The sequence below is a fragment of the Lemur catta genome, chromosome 21, assembly GCF_020740605.2.
Source record: "Lemur catta isolate mLemCat1 chromosome 21, mLemCat1.pri, whole genome shotgun sequence".
NCBI lineage: Eukaryota > Metazoa > Chordata > Mammalia > Primates > Lemuridae > Lemur > Lemur catta.
In genome coordinates, this window is record NC_059148.1 from 27,914,494 (window position 1) to 27,939,523 (window position 25,030).

The window sequence follows — 25,030 nt, forward strand, 5'->3', positions numbered from 1 at the left end:
GGGGAGTAGAGTTTCAAGGAATGAGCAGTCAGCAATGCCTAATGCAGCAGGGAGCACCAGACTGTGGCTGAAGTAGCTACTGGAGTTTTCAAGGTGGCAGACATCGTGGTACATAGCAATTGTTTTTTTACTGCCCAGATTCTATCACTCTTTGTTCAGATAGCAGCATCTTAATTTTATTTTCCCTCCTCAAAGTCCATGTGGTTTGGAGAGACTACCCATCTCCCGTACACATCGCTCCAGAATCAAGTGTGTAAGCCTGGGCTGGCCGATTAGAATTCTGGATCCACTTCCAGGCCACCATGATTGATTTAGTGCCAGGCCAATGAGTCTTTTTTTTTTTTTTTTTTTTTTGAGACAGAGTCTCACTCTCTTGCCTGGGCTAGAGTGCTGTGGCGTCAGCCTAGCTCACAGCAACCTCAAACTCCTGGGCTTAAGCGATCCTTCTGCCTCAGCCTCCCAAGTAGCTGGGACTGCAAGCATGCGCCACCATGCCCAGCTAATTTTTTCTATTTTTAGTTATTTGGCTAATTTCTTTCTATTTTTAGTAGAGACGAGGTCTACGCTCTTACTCAGGCTGATCTTGAACTCCTGAGCTCAAACGATCCACCCGCCTCAGCCTTCCAGAGTGCTAGGATTACAGGCATGAGTCACCGCACCCGGCCGCCAATGAGTCTTTATTCCAAGACTTTGTATTGAAAATATTAGGAAAAAATACTCCTTTGCCACTGGTGTTCCTAAGATAGTGTTTAGAAGTGGGGGCAGGAGTCGTGTGGAACAGGTGGCCAGGCTGATAGTGAAGCTAACCTGGGGAACAGGTGGATGGGGTGAGGAGACTAATGACCCCCATTGAGTCCCGGGACCCTGTAAAACCTGAAGCTATTCCCACTCCTGAACTTTTCTAAGAGTCAATAAACTCCCTTATTTCCTTGAACCAGATTGAGTTGGGTTTCCCTCATTTGCAATCCAAAACAATTCTGAACAATACAGATACCAACTGAAATGCAATGTTGAAAGGTTCCAATATATATTAAAATTAAATTTTATCAAACACAAGTGAGATTGACAGTTAATACATATAAGCTATAAAAGCAAAGGAAAAAATTAAATTGTAAAGATTTTCTTACTGACCTGATTATCTAACTTTTTTGAGTGTCAACTGATATAAACTCAAACTATCCCAAGAAAGTAGGAAAATTTTTAATCCATATAGAGTATTTCTATGGGAAACAAAAAAGTAGGAGGAGAATGAAAAGAAAAATAAAGGCAGAAACTTAGGAGTCAGCCCCACAGTCACACGAGTAACCAGGGTTGAATTTCTTGTATTTAAACTAGTCAGGTATTCAAAAATCACCACTTGCTTTTTTTTATTTATATTGTTTTAGAGATGGGGCCTCGATCTGTTGCCCAGGCTGGAGTGTAGGGGTGTTATCATAGCTCCCTATAGCAGAAAATTCCTGGGCTCAAGGAATCCTCCCACCTCGGCCTCCCAAAGTGCTGGGATTATAGGTGTGAGCCACCACACCTGGCCTGTCACTTGTTTCTTAATATGGATGTCCAGAGCGTTCTGATAACCCTTCTTCACCTATAAGGAGCATTTATAGTCATTATCTCTTTTGATCATCACCTTAACTCTACCTCCTCTAAAATATTTTTCTAGCACATGCATGGACTAATTCTGGAGTTGGGAGATTGAGATTAGTGGTGGAAAGACAGTTTGTATTTGAAATTTTTACCCTATGTATGTATTAACTCAAAAAATATTTTTAAATAGTTTTCTAGTGGAAGCCTCGCTATTCATTTTTGTAAACTTTCCCTTAAAGCCACCACACTTAAAATATCTAAATTATTTTTTAGATAGGCTAGACGTGGTGGCTCACACGTGTAATCCCAGCACTCTGCGAGGCCGAGTGGGAAGGGTGGCTTGGGCCTAGGAGTTCGAGGCTGCAGTGAGCTAAGAGCTCAGCACTGCACTCCAGCCTGGGTGACACACCAGGACCCTGTCTGGAAAAAAAAAAAAAACAGCAAATTTCATGTTATATGTATTCTACCACAATTTTTAAAAACTAAAAATGTAATATACAACAATAACCAATGAATTGTACATATAAGTAAATGGATGAACTACATATGAATTTTCTTTCAATAAATCTGTTGGAAAAAATACAAAAAACAAAGAGGTAAGAATTCAAGAGACTCTGGGAGGCTGAGGCAGGAGAATTGCTTGAGGTCAGGAGTTCGAGGCCAGACTGAGCAAGAGTGAGACTCCATCTCTACTAAAAACAGAAAAATTAGCTGGGTGTGGTAGCACACACCTGTAGTCCAAGCTACTGGAGAGGCTGAGGCAGGAGGATCACTTGAGCCCAGGAGTTCGAGGTGAGCTATGATGATGCCACTGCACTCTAGCCTGGGCAACAGAGCAAGACTCTGTCTCAGGAAAAAAAAAAAAAGGAAATTTGTTAAACAGGTGGTGGAGGGGTGGAGGACTGAGAAAACAAAAAAGGAACACTGAGATAACAGAAATAACAACTGCAGAAGCAGCTACCACCTCTAAGGCTGGAGAGCAAGCAAACCAAGTTGGGTCAGCAGAGCTAGCAAAATCGGAGGAGGAGCTCTGGAGAGCTGCTTCTTACTCCTCTGAGAAAGGGCATGACCAGATTGGTGCTGGTCCCCCCAGAGCCCTGCAAAGCTGGGGCTCAGAACTCTGAAGAGGGGCCGCATCTGCTGGTACGAGATATATAAGTGTGTGTATATCTATATCTATATCTATTTGTTTTCGAAATATGGTCTCACTTTGTCACCCAGGCTAGAGTGCAGTGGCGTGATCACAGCTCACTGTAGCCTGAGCTCCTAGCCTCCCAAAGTGCTGGGATTACAGGTGTGAGCCACCACACCTGGCCTTGCTGTGGTAATTCTGAGGGAGCACACTGATGCTGTTTCTGGGAGCGTGGAAAGAACTTGGAGACTGAACTACATGCCGCTGCCAAAAGCAAAATGCCACTACTGAGGGGACCATGCTAGGAATAGCAACCAAACAGGCATACTCAAGTCCCTGCTCCTCTTCCTGCCTTCTGGTCTTCCCGTGTCCCCCCATTAGCAGAACCTAACACACACTCACTGACAAAGAATTGTGGATTGTAGCCCTGATATCACAGAACAGGGTAAGTAAAGTGGATTTTGAGCTCAGAGACCAGCACGACCTTCAAGGACCCATGAGATCTAGCCCCTGCCAACCTTTGCAGCCCAATCCCATCCAGTCTTCCCATCAGATATTCAATTCCAACCAAACTGGGTTTCTTTTAATTTCCCAAGCACGCCAAGCTCATTCCCTCCTCTAGGCGTTTGCACTTGCTCTTCCCTGTACCTAGAAGTACATTTTCCCTTGAATCCTCCTTATTTAGGGTACAACTTAAAACGACCAACTCAGAGATTTCTCTGATTTTATCAATCTAAAGAAGCAACCCTTTCCCTACTTAAGCTCTGTAATATTTCGCAGAGAGCTGAAATGATATGCCAAAGGGCATACAGTGAGTTTGTGATGAAAGTGTCACTTTCTACTTTTCCCAGTACTTTCACATACCTTATTTTATTTTGCTTTCCTACCTTCTTAGTGCAGTACCAGGGTCCTTGGGCAATTGTGGGGTCTCCAAAACCTTCTTAGGTGCCAAAGACAGAGAATGGATGAGTGATCTCTTCCTACATCCCAGGAGGGCCCCCCAGGGAAGAGTAGTAACTAGACACCTTCTCTGAGTACAAAGCAAAGAATATCCAGGACACCTGCTTCTCTGGGAACACACTGACCAATGCCCCTCCAGTGGGGAACAGTGCCAGGTTGTTCCCCGGGAGTTGAGGTAGCCATCTAGTGGATGAACAGTCAAGAGACTGAACCAGACCCTGCAATTTAACTGCTGGGTGACCTTGGGCAGCAAGTAAGTTACCTGTTTCCTCTATTATCCCATCTGTAATATGGGTGGGTGTGTCGGGTTAGGCTCTTTAAGGTTCTGGAAGGTTTGCCCACTGACCCAGTTAGTTGGTAGGAGTTGTGCCAGCGGGTTTTGAATACTGGAATAATGGACTCTTTCAATAAACCTTTCAAACCTAAGAATGAATGGATCAAACTGCTGCAGGGGTCCAGGTGGCAGAGTTGCCAAACTGCTCTGAGAGCCAGGTTTCCCAGGTCATAAGGGGAGGCCGAGGGGTCAAAGGTCGGGTTCCGGTCAAGCCCGAAAAAACCCGGAAGTCCCGGATCGGGTCTGCTCTAAGACCGAACCTCCAGCCGCCGGGATAAAGCTCCGAAGGCGGAGCTTCAGCACTGAGAGGGGGAGGAGTTTGGCGCCTCCCAATGGCAGCTGGGGTGTCCTTTCACCGCAGCCAATCAACGGCGGGAGACGATCAAATTTAAACCCCCTCCCACCTCCTCCGCCGGGACCTGTCCTGAAAGCGTTTGTAGAAAGTACGGCCGCTGGCCCCGCCCCCGACGAGAAGGCGGAGAGAAGGGCGGGCTCTCTCTCCGGCTCCGCCTATCACGACTGGCAGTCTGCGGAGAGGCGGGCGGCGGCGCCAATCAGGGAGAGCAGCTGGAGCTCGGCGGAGCAGTTGGCTACAGTTGTTGCAACTTTTTTCGAAAGCTCGGTTTCCCGGGAGATCCCAGGCGGTGGCTGAGCCGGGCCATGGCTAGAGGTATTTGCCCAGTGGCCAGCATAGGGGCGGCTGGCTCGGGGGTCGCCCTAGAGTGGGGCTGGGGTGGCGGGAGCAGCGGCGGGGACGCGCCCTCCTGCGGGCGGCTCGGGCGGAGCGCGGGGACCCGCGTGGGAGGGGGAAGAACGGAGGGGGGGTTGCGGCGGAACCTTCCCCGCCCGGCATCCCCACGCCAGCTTCCAAAGCCCCCAGAAGCCCCTCCCACTGCCGTGCCTCGGTTTCTCCTCTCTGAGGTTTGGGCACCCGCTGGCCTTCCTCTCCAGAAGTAGCGGATCCATATGTCAAAGCTCTTTGGAAACTAAAGCGCCGGGCACCTCCAGGGAATGGTGGTTATTGATACAAGTGAGGGGGGGAAGAGAGTCGGGCTTCGCCCACTTCGGGACGCTCTCTTGTTGGGAAAGGAGGTGACCCCGAGGCGAGGGCGCAGATCTGTAACCTACATCCTGGGGAGCGCGTCGGAGTGCACACCGCGGCGGGCGCCTTTCTTCCCTCCCCACGCTCTGAGTCAGCTCTTCGCCGCCGGGGCGAGGGCCGGGCCCCGCTGGCCCAGTTTGGGGTGAAACAGGTCCCTGGCACCTCGCGGGGACGGCTCTTCGCCCCGAAGCTGGTCGGGACTTCCACCCACGGGTTATGGCTTGAGTGTGCTTGAACAGCTGCGAGAGGCGATGTCCCTGCCTGAAGTCCTTCCTTGCATACTTAGTTTGCTGTCAGGACAGTGCAACCCCACGTTATGCGGCAAAGAGATCTCCAGCCTCTGGTCATTTCCAGCCATTGTGTCTCCTTCACGCTAAAGGGCCAAAAATTTGAGCGTGACAGTTGAGTAGAATTATTATTTTTTAAAAATAAGTTGAGGTATTACATTTTTCTCAAAATTCCAAGGAATCACGTGTCAGTAGGAATCTGCCTTAATACAGTATGCTCCCTATAACAATAATAATAACATAATGATTCATTCATTCAGCAAATATTTATTGGGCCCCTTTGTTTTCAGGCCCTGCACTTAGTTGCATCATATATTTTCCCAGGATCCACGTAGGGTCTTTTGGGAAAAGACTTACCCAGGTCCTGATGAAGAAACGAGGCACAGTGAACTTCAGGTTAAAGAGCTTCATCACCAAATTCACAGAGAAAACTAAGACTGATATTTTTCTTTAGAAAAGTGTTAAGCATCTAAAGGTATATTTAATATTATCTGATGAATCTTAATAAGACTATACTTCTCTGGTTCATTTTTCCCATCACTGCAAAATCATTTAAACTATCTGTTTGAAAAGCAGTGCCTTAAAAAAAAAAAAAGCTTGCTTTAGTTAATCTATGGGGGAAAATTACCATTGGAATACTTAAAAATGGATAAATAATAATTACCATTAAGGGCCGGGCATCTCAAGCGATCCTCCTGCCTCAGCCTCTCAAGTAGCTGGAACTATAGGCATGGGCCACCGGCTAGTTTTTCTATTTTTAGTAGAGATAGAGTCTCGCTCTTGCTCAGGCTGGTCTTGACCTCCTAAACTCAAGGGATCCTCCCGCCTTGGCCTCCCAGAGTGCTGGGATTACAGGTATGAGCCCCCTCGCCCAGTCCCTCTCAGTTAATCTTTACAAATTGTTATTCCCATTTTCCTGAGGTGGAAGCTTGAAGTCCACAGTCCCTGTCCAGACTCTAGCTATTCTGTGTCTTTGTTCCTCCCTTCCTCCCTTACTTAGCCAAAGTGAAGATGAATGTTTTCTAGCTTCTACCATGGCAGGCTTACAAATTCCCTTTGTAATTATTGGTTAATGATTCTCATTGTCTTACTTGACCCCCAAATTAGTAGTTACTTGTTTCTTAGGCTTCATTACCCTTGCAAACTATTAAACTGGATATTTAGAATTGTAAATACCAAATCATTTACAGCACTTCAAATGAATGGTCAATCTCTTTTGTCTAGAAAAATCACTCTTTGCTCCAAACTTGCAGTTAGTTCGCTTTGAGAGCCCTGCTGGGTCACACGAACAGACCGTTCAGATACCAGGCAACTCTTCTCTGGTTTTGAAGTTTTATAATCATGTAAACATTTACAATCCCGAGTATGCCACCATTGAATGGGCTCCTATTTCGTTTCCCTCCTTTCACTTTTGCCATCTCCAATTCATTATCTCTTAGCAGCTAGAGTGGTCTCCAAGAGGACAGATTTTTATCATGTCACCCTCACTACTCCTCCCCACCTCGATTTGCTCTTAGGATCAAGTCCACAATCCTCACCATGGCCTGTAGGGTCCTACTGACCCTTCTCGCCTCACCGTGCTCTGTCTCTCTTTGTGTTCACTGTTGTGTCCTTAGCACAGGGCCTGGAACAAAGCATGTATTCAATAAATGTTTGTTGAACAAATGAATGAGTATGTTAGTGTTTGAATTCGAGAGAAGCAATATACATTGTTTATAGTAAAGCACTCTGATATAGCAGAACTGGGTCCATCACTGCTTAGTCATATAACTCTTAGGCAAATGATTTATCTTCCCTGAGCCTCAGTTTCCACGTCTGTGAAATAGGAATAATAGTATCCTCTCATAAGTTGATGGGAAGATTAAGTCAAATAATGCAGTTTTACAGTCTTAGCACGTAGTAAACATTCCATAAGTGTTAGTGATTAGTATTATTGCTGTTGAGTTATATTTCTGTGAAATCCTGGGCAACATTAAGAGTTTTTACACTAAAGCTGCAGCATTGAGAGGAATGGGTGCTTCGCTTGCAATGTATCTCCTGCATTTGGCGGCTAAGATGCAGAAATAGCTATGGCCATGGTGGCAGGGGGTGGGGGGGCTGGGGGGTGGAGGGTATTAAAATAGTATGTGAAATAGACAAGATGATCTGTGTAGCTGCTTCCTGCTCCAAAACCATGATTCTCATGGTAGTTTGGCAACACACTGTAAAACTTCTCAGCCTTGCAGATGTAGAAGACACTTTCAAATAGCTCAGCCTGGGTATCAGAATGTCACTTTCGAATCCTCTTCCACGCTGTGGGTAGTCTCTTGGGTATTCAGGTGTCATAGTTGCTGCAGAAGGCACAGGCAGAGTGAGTACCCTACCCCACTGCAGTTAGTGGTTGGGGTGGGGACCCGCCTTGAAAGATGCTAATGCATGAGCTGATTCAGGAGGAGGGATTGTCCTGAGCAGTGACCTGTCACTTAATCCTACTCAGTTTTATCCCTGTTAATGGGAGGTGAGGTAGAGAAGCAGCTATAAACAGCCATTTGTTTATCTGTGGATATTGGAAGGTGCCGTAGGTGGATTATGGAATTCAAGGTTCTTGGTTTTTACTTACGAGGATGCTGAGTCCCAGACTGGGGAAGTGACTTGAGCATGGTCACAAAAGCACCTCTGGGCAGATGCAGGGAGAGGAACCCAGTCCCTGACTCCCAGGCCACCACCCAGGCAGCAGAAGCTGGATACCTTGAAATGTCTTGTTTGCACCTATGACTTTGCGTAAATACAGTGACTCTTTGGCTGTGGGCCCACAAACCCTAATAGCTATAGCACAATGGCGCAGGACAGTGAGCTATGCTGAGACAGCCTCCAGAATGACTGGAACCCTGTCTACCTATAGGGCATTTTCTCATGGAGGGGACAGGAGTACAAGATGACTTGCTAAACCCTTCTGCAACACCATTTGCTCCTCCCAACCTCAATGTCCTCATCTGTAACCAGAAAGGGTAGTGTCTGGGAGTGCAGGCTCTGCCGTGAGGTGGCCTGGGCTGGAAACCCATCTATTTCTGAGAACTTGGCCAAACTCCACGTATCTCAGAGCCTCGCTTTCCCCATCTGTAGAAGAGAGATAATAATAGTATCTACCTTCATAGGGTTGTTGTGAGGTTTGAATGAGATAACATACGCAAGAGAAGCAACCCAGCAAACTTGTCATTATAACCTACCGGCCCTGTCTCCTACCGGTTAAGTACAGCCCGCCTGGGTTTGACACTTGCCCCATCACTTCCCAGATCTGTGGCCTTGGGCAAACCCCTGCATATCTCTTGAGCCACAGTATCACCGTCTTAAAAGGAGATGCCGACGGGACCTGGCCCCCATGCGCTGGCGGGGAGGGCTAAATGCCCGGTAAGCGCTCCGGGAGCATAGCTCCGGGCACACCCGAGGGCCCTGGCGTGTCGCGTTCACCGCTGCTGATTTCGCCTGGCACCGACCAGGCTCCCAAAATATCCCTGGAGCCAGCGAGAGAAGGAGCCGGCCGGCCGAGAGCCTGGCTGTCATTATCATGTTTCCCACCCCCTCCTCCCCGAGTGGCTGAGGACGCGCGCGAGGGGGCGCGCCCGAGTCGGGATTCGTCGCAGCCGCGCAGCCCGCCCTCCCTCCCGCCCGCGGAGCCTCGCAGCGCCGCCCCTGCCAGCCCCCTCCCCGGGCCCGGAGCCGGACGGCGGGCGGGCGGGCCGCGGAGGACGCGCTGCCAGCGCCTCCCTCCCTGCGAGCCTCGCTCCGGGCGGCCCGCGGCTGCCGCGGCGCGCGGGAGCCGGGCCCTGCCTGTCGGCCATGGGGGAAGGGGGCGCCGTGGGGCGCCGCCGGCCCTTCCCCGGGGCGCCGCGGCGGCGCTGGTGGCGGCGGCAGCAGCAGCAGCAGCGGCAGCGGCAGCGGTGGTGGCCGGGCCGCGGCGGCGAGGGCGCGGGGCGCGTCGCCATGGGCCTGGCCGGGCTGCAGGTGGGTGTGTCGGGCCCGGCCGCGCGGGGGGCGGGCGGCGCGCGGGGCCCGGCCGGGCCGGGCGGCGGGAGGGCGACGCGGGCCCCGGCCCGGCCCGGCCGGCCGGCCCCTGCCTCCCGGCGGCGCGGGCGGCCCACCACCGCCGGGCCCTCGAAACATGGCTGCGGCGGGAGGCGCCTCCGCGGCGCCCGGCCCGGGCGGCCCCGCTCCCCGCCCCGCCGCGCCCTGAGCGCCCCCTCCCCCGCTTCCCCCGGGTCCCCCTCTCCAGGCAGGAAGATGTCCAAGCCCCGCGCGGTGGAGGCGGCGGCGGCGGCGGCGGCGGTGGCAGCGACGGCCCCGGGCCCGGAGATGGTGGAGCGGAGGGGCCCGGGGAGGCCCCGCACCGACGGGGTAAGCAGGCACCCTCCCCGCACTCACGCGGCGCGCCCGCCCGGCCGGGGCCGCGAGCACGTGGGCGCCCCCCGGCCCCCGCCGCGCCGCCCAGGGGCGCCCGGCTGGGGCAGCTTCCTTTTCTGCCGCCTGGCTGGGAGTGGCGTGCACACTTGGCTCCGCCATGACTCCGGCGGTATTTGACCTCGGAAAAGTTTGACGGTGTCTTTATGGCATTTCCACACCCCAAGAGCCAGCTTCCCCGGAGGTGGCCGCCTTCCCAGGGTGTGCGGGGCCTGCCCGGGTCCCTTGGAGAGGTCAAGGGTCTCGCTGACTTGATGTTTAGTGGTTCACCAAGGCAGCGAGACTCTAGCATTGTTTCTGGGGAAGCCGCCCTCCTCCTGTCTGTGCTTACTCAGAGGAGAGGCCCACACCCAGAGACAGCAGCAGTGACCTGAGCCGCCCCACCGGCCTGCCCACTCTCTTACTAAGGCCAAGGTGCGGTTTTGCAGTGGAGTGACCGCCCTAAATGCGCTGGCTGTAGCCTCTGCTTTCATTAGCTTCCTTCAGTCAGTCACCCTGAGAGAAGTTTTCGCACCGCAGTCCTGGGAGGCTCCTGGGCTGCTATGATTTGAGAGGGGCCAGGCTGGGGCAGAGGGCTCTGGCAGTTCTGACAAGCCCTCCCAGCTGTCCTCAGGACCCAGTGGTTAATCAGGGTCCCTGAGGCCTGTTTCTAAGCTAGAGTCACCAAGGCTCCTGCCAGGGGAGTTAACTCCTAAGCCTGGCCCAGCCCTTCAGGTTGTTCTGACCTCCCCACTGCTGGTAGGTTGTCTCCTTCCTATACAGACCTTTGTGTGCAGCTGGTTCTCCAGCTGGCCACATGTCCCCTTAGTGACGGAAATTAGAGACCAATGTGTTCGAGAAACACATCGACTTAGACCTGGGATTCCAAACCTGCCAGTGCTCTCCTGAGAGAACTGGGGCTGGCATTCCCCAGTAGCCCAGTTTTTGAGAGATGATGATGACTGTTTTTTTGTCTTTTGTATTCTCGTGTCCCCTTAAATGCTATCGGATCTCCTTCTTCTTCAAGCCTCTTTCAGAATATGCATTTGTCTTTTTAGGAGAACGTGTTTACCGGGCAATCAAAGATCTATTCCTACATGAGCCCGAACAAATGCTCTGGAATGCGTTCCCCCCTTCAGGAAGAGAACTCAGTTGCACATCACGATGTCAAATGCCAGGGGAAACCATTAGCCGGAATCTACAGGAAACGAGAAGGTAAGCCTCATTCTAATCATAGCTGGTGGCTGCAGAAACCTCCACAGGAATGCATATATAGTGTATATTTATACAGCCTCTTCAATTCCAAGTTCGAGAGGTTTGAACCGTGTTCTATCTTGCTATTAAAGAGTGGCCTATTCCAGGGTGTGTGCCCTGTTGGTCTGACAGGTTCTTCCTGCTTTCACAAGAGTTAGCATGTTCTTCAAGCTTGATTTTCTAGCCAAGCTGCAAAAAAATACACCTGATGTGCAATTAGAGAGGCTCATGAGTGCTAAAAGTGCAGAAATAATGAGTTCAGGTTGTACAGACCAGGCAATTGCAGGGAACTGACTTCCTTCCCTTTTATGAGCTGGCCTTGACCCCATTTCTAAAGTTTCTTTCCACTCAAGCATTCAGTGCTATTCTCTGAAGCAGCATACTCTGCAATGAGATTTAGAGTTAAAATATTGAACAAGAAAATACACAGTTAGTGAAAACTTTGCCTGGACTTGCAAAACAAACTGAAACCTCTTAGAACTCTTGCTCTAATCCAAATATTCCCTTTCAAAGCTGCAGTGGGGTATGTGAGCTTTCCCCAATTCACCATGCTCCTTTCTAATTAAAAACTTATCCGAGGCCGGGCGTGGTGGCTCACGCCTATAATCCTAGCACTCTGGGAGGCCGAGGCGGCCGGATTGTTTGAGCTCAGGAGTTCGAGACCAGCCTGAGCAAGAGCGAGACCCCGTCTCTACTAAAAATAGAAAGGAAATTATATGGACAGCTAAAAATATATATAGAAAAAATTAGTCGGGCATGGTGGCGCATGCCTGTAGTCCCAGCTACTCGGGAGGCTGAGGCAGAAGGACCGCTTGAGTCCAGGAGTTTGAGGTTCCTGTGAGCTAGGATGATGCCACAGCACTCACTCTAGCCCGGGCAACAGAGTGAGACTCTGTCTCAAAAAAAAAAAAAACAAAAAAAAAAAAACACCTTATCCGAAAGACGCAGAGCCTCTATCTGCCAGCAGCTCCATACAAGGAAGCCTTGTGTTTGCTAACAGAAAGTGTCATAGGTGATGATTTGGCCCAACTTCTGGGGCCAGATCTGAGAATCGGAGCTAGGGAAGCCCTGAACTGGGGGCAGGAGCCCACCCTTGGCTTGATTTCCCCTGGCGCACAAGGTAATCAGTCCTAATGATTTGGTCTTCAGATGACTAGGGTTCTAATCTTAACTTTGCCACCAGAAAGAAGGAGGCTTGGGCAGATTGCTACTCTTTTCTGAGCCCCAGTTCTCTCATCTGTGAATTGGGAGAATGAGGAGTCTGACCTGACACACAGGGCTATTCTGAATGGTGTCAATGCCAAAGGGCTGTATCACGTGCTCCATGTGTCAGCTGTTCCCCTTGCTGGACTGTGAGGTGCACATCCTTGCTCATCCCTGCAGGTGCAGCCCGTAGGTTAGCACTGCCACACAGGGGTGGGGAAAGGGCTCTTTCTAGAAATGGTAGCTGGCCAGTCTCACATTCTTTGGGAATGGGGCCAAATGTACATTGTCCCAAATGGTGAGATGGTACAAAAGTAGCTCATTCGGCTCATGGTGTTACTGTGATTAGAACTGGGTCAGATGGACTTCGGAGACCCTAAAGGTGCCTGTCTGTGATTCTGACGGATAGGATAGATGATATCCACCAGCACCACACACTCCCAGGAGTATGCGTGACATCCTGGCCTTAATTTCCTCTGGTTCCACCCAAGAAGGCATGTAAAGGAGTAAAAGTGATCTGAATAGGTTTGATGTATTTATTTATTTTTCTCTTTGGTTTATTGAAGTACAGTTCACGTATCATAAAGTTCATCATTTAAAGGTTTACGATTCAGTGGGTTTTAGTGTATTTGCAGAGTTATGCAACCATTACCACTATCTAATTCCAGAACATTTTCATCACCCCAAAGAGAAACCCTGTACCCATTAGGAGTCACCATCTGTCCCCCAGCTCAAGGCAACCATTAAACTACTTTCCGTCTCTATGGGTTTGCTTGTTCTTATGTCATATAAGTGTAATTACACAATGTGTAGTCTTTTGTTTCTGGCTTCTTTCACTTAGCATCGTGTTTTCAAGGTTCATCCTTGAAGTACGTGTTAGCACTTCATTCCTTTTTATGGCTGAATAATATTCCATTGTATAGACAGACCAAATTTCGTTTACCCATTCATCAGTTGATGGACATTTGGGTTGTTTCTACTTTTTGGCTATTATGAATAAGCTGCTACATTCCTGTGCAGATTTTTGTGTGGACATATGTTTCTAATTCTCTTGAGTGAAATTGGTGGGTCATATGGTAACTCTATGTTTAACTTTTCGAGTAACTGCCAAAGTGGCTGCACCATTTTACATCTACCAGCAGTGAGTTTATTATAGTGTATTATTTACTCTTTTCTTTTCTTTTCCTTTCTTTTCTTTCTTTCTTTCTTTCTTTATTTCTTTTTCTTTTCTTTTCTTTTTTTTTTTTTTTTTTTTTTTGAGACAGTGTTTCACTCTGTTGCCTGGGCTAGAGTGCAGTGACATCATCATAGCTCACTGCAACCTCAAACCCCAGGGCTTACAACATCTTCCTGCCTCAGCCTCGTGAGTAGCTGGGATTACAGGCGCATGCCACCATGCCTGGCTAATTCTTTTATTTTTGTAGAGACAGGGTCTTGCTGTGTTGCCCAGGCTGATCTCAAACTCCTGGCCTCAAGCAATCCTGCCTCAGCCTCCCAAAGTGCTGGGATTATGGGCATGACCCTTATTATTTTTTAAAAGTAGATCATTTAAAAAGAAACCAGCAAATCATTTACCAGCACTGGCACAGCCCAAGTGTTTTCAGTAACAAATCCTTTGCAATGTGCCTCAAAACACAGGGACCAGTCTGCCCAGGCACCATGCCGAGAACCACTGTGAACCTGGGGCTTCAACCCCACTAGAAAGGGAGACTTTTTTGGTTTTTTTTTGAATCTGAAATGAAGCAAGCCAGGCAGCTCTTGCGGAAGAGTTTCTGCTTTGTCGCCTTAGTCCGGTCCCCAGTGCTGGCCCACTCTTTAAGTTAAGAATTGAGCTTTTGATGTCGAGTCTGCAGCCTAATTCCAGAAAGCTGTCTATGGAGCGCTCTTATCAGCGTTGCTGGCTGTGGCGCTTCTGCCTGCAGGCTATCCCGCATCAGGATGCAGAAGCCCAAAACCTCTGCCCAGTATCTTTGGCAAAAAGTAGAGCTAGAGGCACATGCAATGGCTTGTGCCTATAATCCTAGCACTTTGGAAGGCCAAGGTAGGAGGATGGCTTCAGGGCACGAGTTTAAGACTAGCCTAGGCAACAAAGCAAGACCCTATCTCTACAAAAAAATCAAAAAATGAGCCCAGTGTGGTGGTACCAGCTCAGCTATTCAGGAGGCTGAGGTGGGAGGATCTCTTGAGGTTAGGAGTTTGAGGCTGCAGTGAGCTATGATGGCACCACTGCACTCCAGCCTGGGTGACAGATCAAAACCCTGCCCTGTCTATGAAAAAGAAAGAAAGAAAAAGTGGAAAAAATTGGGATGGGGTTGTACATACCTGTAGTCTCAGGTGTTAGGGAGGTGGAGACAGGAGGGTCACTTGAGCCCACAAATTGGAGGCTGCAGTGAGCTATGATCAGGCCACTGCACTGCAGCCTAGGTGACAGAGCAAGACCCTGTCTCTAAAATAATAAATAAGTGGAGCTGGAGCTACTTTCTCCTCCGGGGATAGCCGATAGTGGACACAGGGCTCAGTAGGCTGAGGACCTTCCTGCCTGGCACACCCAGGGTCCTCTCTTCTCAAAGCCTGTCTTAGAATGCAGCTTAAGGTCTAGAAATTGGGGAGACAGAGAGTATAGAATAACCCCTGGTCTTTTCCCTGCTTCTTCCTGCAGAGAAAAGAAATTCTGGGAATGCATTACGGAATGCCACGAAGTCTGAGGAACAGAAGATCAAAGACGCCAGGAGAGGTCCCCTGGCACCTTTTCCAAACCAAAAATCTGAAGCAGCAGAACCTCCAAAAACTCCAACCTCGTCTTGTGATTCTACCAATGCAGCCGTCGCCAAGCAAGCCCTGAAAAAGCCCCTCAAGGGCAAACAGGCCCCTCGGAAAAAGTGAGTGTCCCCGTGAGTCCCCCTCCTAATGCAGGGCTTGGGGAAGCCTGCTCAGGTGTCCCGCTGGGACTAAGTGGTCACCTCTCAGCCTTTCTCTGTTAAAGCCTCAGACTCCTGCAGACGTTGTCAGCAGTGCTGTTAGTTGTCAGCATCTCAGTCTGGCATGGGTCCAGAATGCAAGAGTCTCCCCTCTCTGCCCCCTGCAACGAGAGTAAGCGTCCTGGCTTTGAAATGCTCCGAGGCCCTCATGGGCTGGTGAGCTGAGTGACCATCAGGCTCCAGTGGACAGAGGTGTTTAAGTGGCATCGTTTGCAGGAGCTGCCTCCTAAGCAGTTGTGTGCCTCCCAGCTGGGAGCGTAGTTTTCAGTTCTAATGTTTATTTTCTCTTCCCTTCTCACCCAGAGCTCAAGGAAAAACGCAACAGAATCGCAAACTCACGGATTTCTACCCTGTCCGAAGGAGCTCCAGGAAGAGCAAAGCTGAGCTGCAGGTAGAGTCACGTGGTTATGATTCCAGCTCTTGGAGGGGCAGGGCCGGGCCTGCGCATCCTAAGCCTCGTTTGTGTCGTCTTGGGGCAAGTCTCTTGCCTTCTCTGGCCTTGGTTTTCTCCTCAGTCTATTGGCATCATCACAGCTTGCTCTGCCTTGTGTCCCCCACCCCGCCACCAAGACAGAGTTTCACTCTGTCGCCCCGGGTAGAGTGCAATGATGTCATCACAGCTCACTGCATCCTCAAACTCCTGGGCTCAAGCAATTCTCCCGCCTCAGTCTCCCAGAGTGCTGGGATTACAGGTGTGAGCCACTGTGCTCAGCCTGCTCTGCCTTTTTGATGGGTTCACTGTGAGGCTTGGTGATGACACTTCTGTGAAGGAGCCTTGGACCTTGTAGTATGTGGCATGGGAAGCCAGGCACTACTGGGACGGTGGCTTTTCCAGGATCTGTTGGCAGGGCCATGTGGAGCCTGGCATTGTGGGGAAGGCTGCCCATTCTTTCAGAGGCTTGTCTCGTCTGTTGTCTGGAAGTTTCCATGTTGTGGCTCAGGGTGGTAAGGAGCAGTGGCTTGGAGCCACTTACTGGTTATGTAACTGTAGGCCCTTCACTTACCCTGTCTGCCTCGGCTCTCCTGTCTGTAAAATGGCATGATGACGTAGTACCTGGTAGGCTGTTGGGTGGAGTAAATAAATGTGTTCGCGCATGTAGAACCCTTACAACAATGCCTGCCACACAGCAAGCGCCAGTTAACTGTTGCTGTCGTCACCACTGCTTCCCAGTGTCGTTGCTGCCTCTGCTCCCCCTCCCCCCAGCTGTCATCGCTAGGAACATGTGGAACAGAGGGAAAAACACCGGTGGGAAGGGCAGCTGGCGGTGCCGGCCTCCGCCACCGTGTTTGCAAAGGGTTGAGCTATGCAGCAGTCAGTCAATATTTGATGCAGTGAGGTGTGGCTGTTGGCTTTCTGTTAAGGAAGCCCAGGGCGTGGCCAGGTCCCTCCCACTCAGGGACACTGGGGCAGCCCCTGCACTCTCCCACACCCCGAAGAGACCGCTGGACTTGGGAGCAGTGCTCAGGATTGCTCCCTGCCCAGCGGGCTGGGGACCCCCGCTTTGGCAGTTTTAGCGTTTCAATCCTCAATAAATTCCTTCAGCGTTTTTTATGTTAAATATCCAGATATACAGTGGTCCAGTGTTCATTCTTGCTCCTTCTTTTAATTGATGAAACTTCATTAAAAAAAACAAACCAAAAAAGGGGTCCATTTTTCCCCCCAGAGAGCAGCTTTGGCTTCATTTCCTGAAAAAGGCAATGTCTTTCCGCCAAGAGTGAGCTGTTATAAAACACTCGCCGGCAGTGGCAGGCTGTGCTAGGTCACTCTTAAAGACAGCACTGCAGAGGGCGAGGCAGTGCCAGGCCGCAGAACCCAGGACGCCTCCCAGCCGGCTCGGAGCCGCAGCGCCCACACAGGCAGCCTGTGCTGAGGTTCGCCCAGGGCCGCCTGGGATTCGGGTGGGGGCAGCTGGGTCTGCCTCGCTAAGAAGCAGCACGGGCTCGGCTGCGGGAGGAGTGGCGGCTGCAGTGGGCCAGCGTGCAGGGCTGCCCAGTCTGGCAGCAGAGGAGCGGGAGGGCAGCGCCTGGGTCCCCAAAGCACGGTCTGCAGGCACAATAAAACTCGCTCTGTTCCTGGACGAAGAGCCACTTGTAAGCGAGAGCCACGTCCCTCACTGTTTGTGTTGGCTCTGCTGAGTGAGCACCATGGCAGTCGGGCTGTGTTGGCTGGTTCTGATGGGGCTAGGACTGGCTGGGCTTGGGGGCTGTGGCTGGCCAGGGCACTGTAGTCTCCTTTTTTTTTTTTTTTTTTTCTTTTTTGCCTCCTCCTCCCACCCAGTATGTTCTCTCTACTGCACAGAGAGCCCAGGGCAGGGCAGCTGGGCCCCATCTAAGGGACGAGGTCAGTCCGGACCTGACTGCCCTTCTGGGCCGGGGCGCATGGGGCACGAGAGAGGCTGCTATCGGCCAGGTAGTCAGGAGTGAAACTGAAATTCACAGCTTCTCAGAGACTTTGCTGAGCCTGAAGACAGTGGGTGGGGCAGGGTCTAGGTGCAGGGTTCAAGTCCAAGGCAACACGGTGGCATCTGGGCTGCAGGGATTGGACACAGGGTGAGCCTTGGAGAGCTGCCCTGAACCCCTTGGCACTTCACTGCGGGGGCCCCTTTTGCTGGCTGGTCTGGCTTCGGGTCGGGTGGCAGCCAGCACTGGGGCGGGAACCATGCCTGTTGGCAATGCCCTGGCTTCTTCAACCCCAGCTCAGCCCCAGAGCCTGACACGTAGAGCGACCTGCTGATTCCCTCTCTGGAAGGTCCCCTCCTTCTGTGCTCAGGCCCTCCTCACCTGCCCTCATTCCGACCTTGTGTCCCTCCCAGTCCATCTGCCTCTAGGCCCCGCTGTGGGCTGCTGCCAGAGTTCCCTTTAGGAAGCCCAGAGCTGGCTATTGGCATGCCCCAACTTCTGGCCTTCGGGAGACTGCCTCCCTGGCTGTGCGTCTGGGCGTCCGGCCTGGCCCCAGCTCATTTCCTCCATGCTGTGGTCAGTCCCAGCAGGAAAATCCCCAGTTGGCCACCCTGGTTTTCCCGGGACTGCTCCCATTTACAGAGGCCACCACGTTCCTCACGACTCTGCACACTTGCAGCGAATTGATCACACAGCAAGGCGGTTGTGTGTGTGTGCTGGTGGTGCTTGGAGGGCCTATTTCTTGCCACTGTTCTAGGCCAGGAGATTCCACAGTAAACTAGATCAGGCCCCTACAGGGCCTCTGTGTACTCATGGAGCTTATATTCAAGTGTGGAGTGATTAACAAAAAAAGATAAAGAACAAGATAATTTTGGATAGCACTTCGTTATTAATCTTATGAAACAGAGTGGTTTGGTAGGGTGGCTAGTTTAAGTACTTTAGCCATGGTAGTCAGGGAAGTTTCTCCGAGGAAGTGAGGATCAAGCCAGGCAAATAGCTAGGGGACAGGGCACGGCACCCCAGGCAGGGGGACCAGCAAGTGCAAAGGCAGGAACAAGTTTGGCCTTGTGAACCAGCCAGCAGCTGTGGCTGAGGGTGGGCGCGTGGGCCAGGGTGGTAGATGAGGCCAGGGCGGCAGGGTCTGTGGCCTGCAGAACCTCTAAACCATCGGAAAAATTTTGAATTTTATCTCAGTGGCAGTGGGAAGCTGGAGGAAGGCTTTTGTTTAAATAATTTTTTATTTTGGAATAATTTTAGACTTACAGAAAAGTTGCAAAGGTAGTACAGGGAGTTTCCATAGGGCCCCTCACCCAGCTTCTCCCACTGTTAACTGTTAATGTACCCTGGTAAATTTGTCACCACTAAGGAACCAACATTGGTGCATCGCTATTACGTAAACTCACTGGGAGGCTTTGAGCAGGGAAATGACACGACCTCCTTCATGTCTTGTGGAACTGGAGCTTGCAGGGTCAGCGTGGAAGCCGGGAGAGCGACGAGCTGGCCGTGGCTTGGCTGGGGGGCAGCAGCAGGCACGGAGAGGAGGTGGCTGGATTGGGGACTGTCTTTGAGCTCACTGTTCACTGTTCAGCAGTGTCCCCAGGATCACAGGGCCTGGCACACTGCAGATGTGGACCGAGTGACTGGAGAAGCTGCGAGCTGGTTTGGGGCTCTGCGTGGGGAGTCTCTGAGCTGGGCGGCCGGGGCCGTCTCCCCACACGCGTCACCCGGTTCAGCAGTGGTCCGTGCCAGCGAGCCACGCTGGTCTGGGGCCTCTAGTGTGTCTCTGTATAGTTCGCTTTTGCTCCCTAGTGTCCTGTGCGCCAACAGAGCAGTGCAACCCAGGTTAGGGATGGAGGTAGGAGCAGGAGGGGTGGCCCTATGGAAGAGGTGACACTGGGAGGGACGCAGGGCTGTACTGACCTCCAGGTGGGAGGTCCTCTTCTCATCCCTGGCGGTGGCTTCTGGAGAGATGGAGCTCAGAGATCCTAAACAGACGTCTGGAGGGGCCCTCGGATAGGAGGGACGTGGCACACACATGTCCTATTCCAAGGGTGTAGCCTCTAATCTGTCATAGCTGATTTTATGTGAAGTCAGAGTCCTGCTTTTTAGATGTCAGAGATTGTACATTTTTTTCTTCTGAGACAATCTCACTTTGGTCTCGCTCTGTCACCCAGGCTGGAGTGCAGTGGCCCAATTCATAGCTCACTGCAGCCCTGAACTCCTGGGCTCAAGCAATCCTCTTGCCTCAGGCTCCTGAGTAGCTGGGAGTACAGGCATGTGCCACCATGCCCAGCTAATTTGTTAATTTTTTGTAGAGACAGGATCTCACTGTGTTGCCCAGGCTGGTCTTGAACTCCTGGCCCCAAGTGATCCTCCCGCCCCAAGCCTCCCAAAGTGTGGGGATTACAGGTGTGAGGCACTGTACCTGGCCAATTTGGACATTTTTTAAAATGCTGCATGGGCCAAACAGAACATACCTACAAGCCCCATTCTACCCTTGGGCCACCGCTGGGTCCCTCCCAATCCAATTGAACCTCAGGTGACAGATCATCCACAACATAGGGCTGATAGGAAAAGGAGAAAGGTGCCTGGAAGCTTTGGCACCACTGGGGACCGATGTCACGGAGGCCAGCTGTGACCCTGTGGGCGTGGCCCTGGTGGCCAGGGCTCGAGGCCATGGAATGACCCAGAACGGCCTGGAGAGAAGGCTGATCCTGCTCTTTTTTCTTGCTTCTCCACCCAGTCGGAAGAAAGGAAAAGAATAGATGAATTGATCGAGAGTGGGAAGGAAGAAGGCATGAAGGTAAGGGGTGGCATTGCCTGCGTCGGGGCTGGGCTGGAGCGCTCACCTCCCCTGGTCCCGCAGCCGGGTGGCCGCCATGTGGCCTTAGCCCTCCCGTGGCCACTGTGCCAGTCAGACTCTCGTAGGCTGTCAGAGAGCCAGTTACTAAAACTTGTTAGGGAAATGTCTTATGAAGGAAACATAAATGGGCCTTGTATATAAGCATTACCCTGGGGAAACTTTTTTTTAGGAATTGTGTGAAAATACCCCTGACATAACATTTACCATTTTAACCATTATAAAGTATACAATCCAGTGGCATTTAGTGCATCAACGCTGTGCAGCCATCATCCCTGTCTAATTCTAGAACGTTTTCATCCTCCCAGACAGAAACCCTGTGCCCACTACCAGTGGTTCTGCCCGCCTCCTGCAGCCACCGGCAGCCACTATCTGCTTTCTATCTCTGGGTTTGCCTCTTCTGGACAGGAGACATAAATGGAATCGCAGCATGTGGCTGGTTCCGTCCGGCTTCCCTAAACACTGTTTTCCGGGGAATGACAACACCCAAGAAAGCTGCTTTTCTCTTAGTGTATTTCAAACTCATGTCATTCGGCCACAGCGGTGGCCAGATGAGTCTGTCCTAGGACCCAAGAATCAGAAAGCTGCTGCTTCTCGCCCCCGAGGGGGATCCAAACTTAAGTCCTGAGCCCCTCGATTAGCCCCCTCCAATAGAATGAAGAGAGACACGAGAGGGTAAATTATGGAATGGAGGAAAGACCCAGAATTCTGGGTCCTGTTCGCCAAGAGAGGCATAGAGCATGGTACCTATGCAGAGAGGCCAGCTGTGTGAATTTGAGTCCCTGCTACACCACTGCCCAGCTGTGTGGCCTTCAACACGTGGCTCTGCCTGTCTAAGCCTCAGTTTCCTTCTCTGTAAAATGGGGCAACACCCACCTAGCAGATCTCTCCTGAGGATCTGATGTGCCAGTGCTTTGCAGATGGACACAGGAACCAAATCTGTGGGGTGGTGGAAGTGTTCTAAAGCTAGATTGTGCTGATAGTTGCACAACTGTATACGTTTAATAAAACTCATCCAGCCGTACATGTAACATGCGTGAATCATGACATATTTCAACAAAGCCGGTCAGGAGTGGCGTAAACCCCGAGCTCCCGGGAAGCTGCGTGGCAGCATCCACTGCTCTTGTGAACCGGCGCTCTGCTCCCCTCCCGACAGATTGACCTCATCGACGGCAAAGGCAGGGGCGTGATAGCCACCAAACAGTTCTCCCGGGGCGACTTCGTGGTGGAGTACCACGGGGACCTCATCGAGATCACCGATGCCAGGAAGCGGGAGGCTTTGTATGCACAAGACCCCTCCACGGGCTGCTACATGTACTATTTCCAGTATCTGAGCAAGACTTACTGGTAAGTCCGCGGTGGCTTCGCGTGGCTTTTCCATCAGCCAGGCAGAGAGGACAGGCCAGGGTCCTGGGGCCGCAGAGAGCTCCCGCACCTCTTTGTCGGTCCTGCTTCTCGTTTTGTGCTCGTTGCCTTTTTCAAAGCTGCGCTGCAGCTCCCTCCTCCCCACCCCCACACACTCTTCCCATTTTTAATATTTGGAAGGGGAGCTGTTCTGGATATCGTCTCATCCAGCGAGCAGCAGACCCGACTAGTCACATGAAAACCTGTTTAGCAGCTCGCTGGCCTCTCCCTCTTCAGGGCATTTGCCCAGAGCAGCTCTGGAAATCGCTAATTGCTCCTTCCTGGCGATGGCCGGTGGCGTTGATTTTTATCCATTTATTTATTTTGCAAAACTCTACAGTCGCCTCCTGTGCCTCCATAAAGAGCCCTTTGGCTTCCCCCGACCTCCACCCCAGGCCCCCGCCCAGGGCCTCTCCAGGCTCTCGAAAATAGCTTTTGAATTGAATCTCTTTCCCCAAACCACGGCTGTGAATCGACATCCCGCCAGTGTGGAGAGTAAGCGTGACTCTGACTGGGTTAAAAGGCTCCTTTCTCACCCCCCCCCCCAGTGTGGACGCAACCAGAGAGACAAACCGCCTGGGAAGGCTGATCAATCACAGCAAGTGCGGGAACTGCCAGACCAAACTGCACGACATCGACGGCGTACCTCACCTCATCCTCATCGCCTCCCGAGACATCGAGGCCGGGGAGGAGCTCTTGTATGACTATGGGGACCGCAGCAAGGCCTCCATCGAAGCCTACCCGTGGCTGAAGCATTAGCCGGCCGTCGCCCTCCCTGCCCCGCCCTCCCTTCTTCAAAGGACAAAGTGCCCTCAAAGGGAATTGATTTTTTTTTTTTTGTACACACTTAATCTTAGCGGATGACTTCAGATGTTTTTAAAAAATATATTAAGATGCCTTTTCACTGTAGTATTTAAATATCTGTTACAGGTTTCCAAGGTGGACTTGAACAGATGGCCTTATATTACCAAAACTTTTATATTCTAGTTGTTTTTGTACTTTTTTTGCATACAAGCCGAACGTTTGTGCTTCCCGTGCGTGCAGTCCAAGACTCAGCACAGGTTTTAGAGGAAAGAGTCATGTTTGAAGCAGGAAGCCGGGCGAGTCTCCTGCCTCCGGTGGAAGAGCCAGGACTTTGTCCCCGCACTCCCGACGTCCCGAGACGGCGTGCGAGGAAGACGCTGCCTCCCAGCGGCCTGGACGGGATGTTCCCAAGCTCTTGTTCTCCTGACGTCTCGACAGGCGCACACTGAAGTGTATGAATATTTTTTAAAAAGGTTTCACAGTAAGCTAGTCTTCCCCTCTGCTTTCTTGAAAGCTTACTGACCCCGTGGCCCGGGAGCACGGGCCGGGCGCAGATTTACTCTTCCATAGGCTGCCGCTTTTCTGGGCACCTTGAAGCATCAGGGTGGGTAATGAAACCAGACATGGGCAGGGAAAGCATCGCTTACCTACCGCCAGGGCAGGGTTTCCTGCAACTGGGTTAATTCTTTATAGAAATGTGAACACTGAATTTATTTTAAAAAAAAAATAATAAAAATCAAAAAAAGAAACCAAAAAAAAAAAATAATCAAAAAAAAGAAAAAAGAAGAAAAACCACAGAAAACAACTTACATGTATATAGGTCTTGAAGTGAGTGAAGTGGCTGCATTATTTTTGGGTTTTTTTTTTTTTTCTTTTTTTGGTTTTTGTTTTTGTAGAAGAGATTTGAGATGGTACTCTATTCTAATCAAAAATAAAGTTTTTGTAGTGGGACCAGAAATTACTTACCCGACACCCCCCCCCACCCCATCCCTACGACACACCCCCGATTCTGCTGGGTTGAAAGTTCCAGGCCTGCTGTCAAGGCCTTCTGTTTTGTAAGACCACCCGTGTCCTTCCTGTGAAGACGCAGCCGTGAACTGGAGTGTGAGCCCACAAGCCCGGACCCCCGCCCCAGCCACCACTGCCCGCCTCAGAGAAAGGTGCCAGGTGTGCGGGGCAGCGGGCAGGGCCCAGCAGCCCCCAGGGATCAAGGATAAGGCTGAAGTTTCCCCTCGACTGTGATGGCAGGAGGAGTGGGTGGCTTCCTCCTCCCTCCCTCAGCAGGACCGACTCTCACGCACTGTCCCTTCAGTCCCGGGGGCCGGGGCTCAGGAGCTCAGGGGGCTGGGGTCTCCGGCTCGCCCTGGTCCCAGGTAAATGTGAACGGAGACAGGTGTGAGAGCCTGTCCTCGTCCTCGATGCACCCCCACCCCAGGCCTCACGACGGTGCTACCTAAGAAAGTCTTCCCCCCCGCCCCACACCAGCCTGGTCAGCGGTCAGCCAATTCATTGGAGGAGGATCCGACGGGAGTGTGTAAATGTGAGATAAAATGTCTTGATTGTACCTGTTTGTGGTTTAGCTTTGTATTTAAGCAAACAAACAAAAAAGGAAATAAACTTGAAAATTATTTGTCATCATAAAAATGAAACAAGAAAAATTAAAATATTTATTGCCAGGCAAGGCCACCTGTGTGTGTCTTTCTGTTTGTACAAGGCAGAGGGAGAAAAAAGTAGGGTCTGACTTTCTGTTTTATTTTACAAAAGGGTCACACGTCCCACGAGTCTAAACTGTGGTGAATGACCTCCAAAGGAGCCAGAAAGTCTTGCCGATAGGATTTTGAGCCTGTTGCCTTGGACTCCTGAGTTCCTCAGTTTCCTCATCTGTGTGTTGCGGGGGTCGTAGGTGCTCGTGGAGGTTCAAAGTTAACACATATTGAGCCTTTGAACAGTGCCTTGCACGGAGCAGGCGTCATAAATTTTAGCTGCTGTAATTGTCGTTGTCATTTCTAACTTATGAGACTTGATTCTCAGGTCTTAATGCTGGGAAAGGCCCCTACCAGCCCAGATCTGTGTCTCCACCACGCTTGGGCAGCGGTGGCAGATTGGGACGGTGGCAGAGCCCTTGGTTTAGAGGCAAGAGATCCACTTCTGGCCATGTGACCTTGGGCACTTCCCTCTCTGAAACTTGTCCATCAAATAGGAATAGTCTGTGCCCACTTGGCCACGCAGAGGTGTCGGTCATCAGGTATATCCTCACCTCGGAGAGGAATGTGTGGCCTGGTGGCCACGTGCTCAGGCCTTGGAACAGAACCTCT

The 25,030-nt window shown here is 51.3% G+C and overlaps 1 protein-coding gene across 3 annotated transcripts; it reads left to right on the plus strand.

The window, feature by feature from the left end:
• The first annotated feature begins 4,580 nt into the window (after nt 1–4,580).
• On the plus strand, nt 4,581–24,396 carry KMT5A (lysine methyltransferase 5A). Of its 3 annotated transcripts, XM_045534966.1 has the most exons (8): nt 4,581–4,680; nt 9,649–9,770; nt 10,871–11,027; nt 14,929–15,148; nt 15,551–15,638; nt 20,391–20,450; nt 21,664–21,854; nt 22,460–24,396. In XM_045534966.1, exons 1-8 carry the CDS (start codon nt 4,671–4,673, stop codon nt 22,668–22,670), a joined length of 1,059 nt encoding a protein of 352 aa, XP_045390922.1. In that variant the 5' UTR covers nt 4,581–4,670; the 3' UTR covers nt 22,671–24,396. The 3 variants fall into 3 exon arrangements, with proteins under 3 accessions (XP_045390922.1, XP_045390923.1, XP_045390924.1); XM_045534967.1 differs by lacking the exon at nt 20,391–20,450; XM_045534968.1 differs by lacking the exon at nt 9,649–9,770 and having other exon boundaries at nt 4,586–4,680.
• The last annotated feature ends 634 nt before the right edge of the window (nt 24,397–25,030 follow it).

Bases quoted from the DNA above. Each gene is read 5' to 3' on its own strand.
- KMT5A (XM_045534966.1), top strand. The intron at 11,028-14,928 runs GTAAGCCTCATT...TTCTTCCTGCAG, and splicing joins AATCTACAGGAAACGAGAAG to AGAAAAGAAATTCTGGGAAT. The intron at 20,451-21,663 runs GTAAGGGGTGGC...CCCTCCCGACAG, and splicing joins GGAAGGAAGAAGGCATGAAG to ATTGACCTCATCGACGGCAA.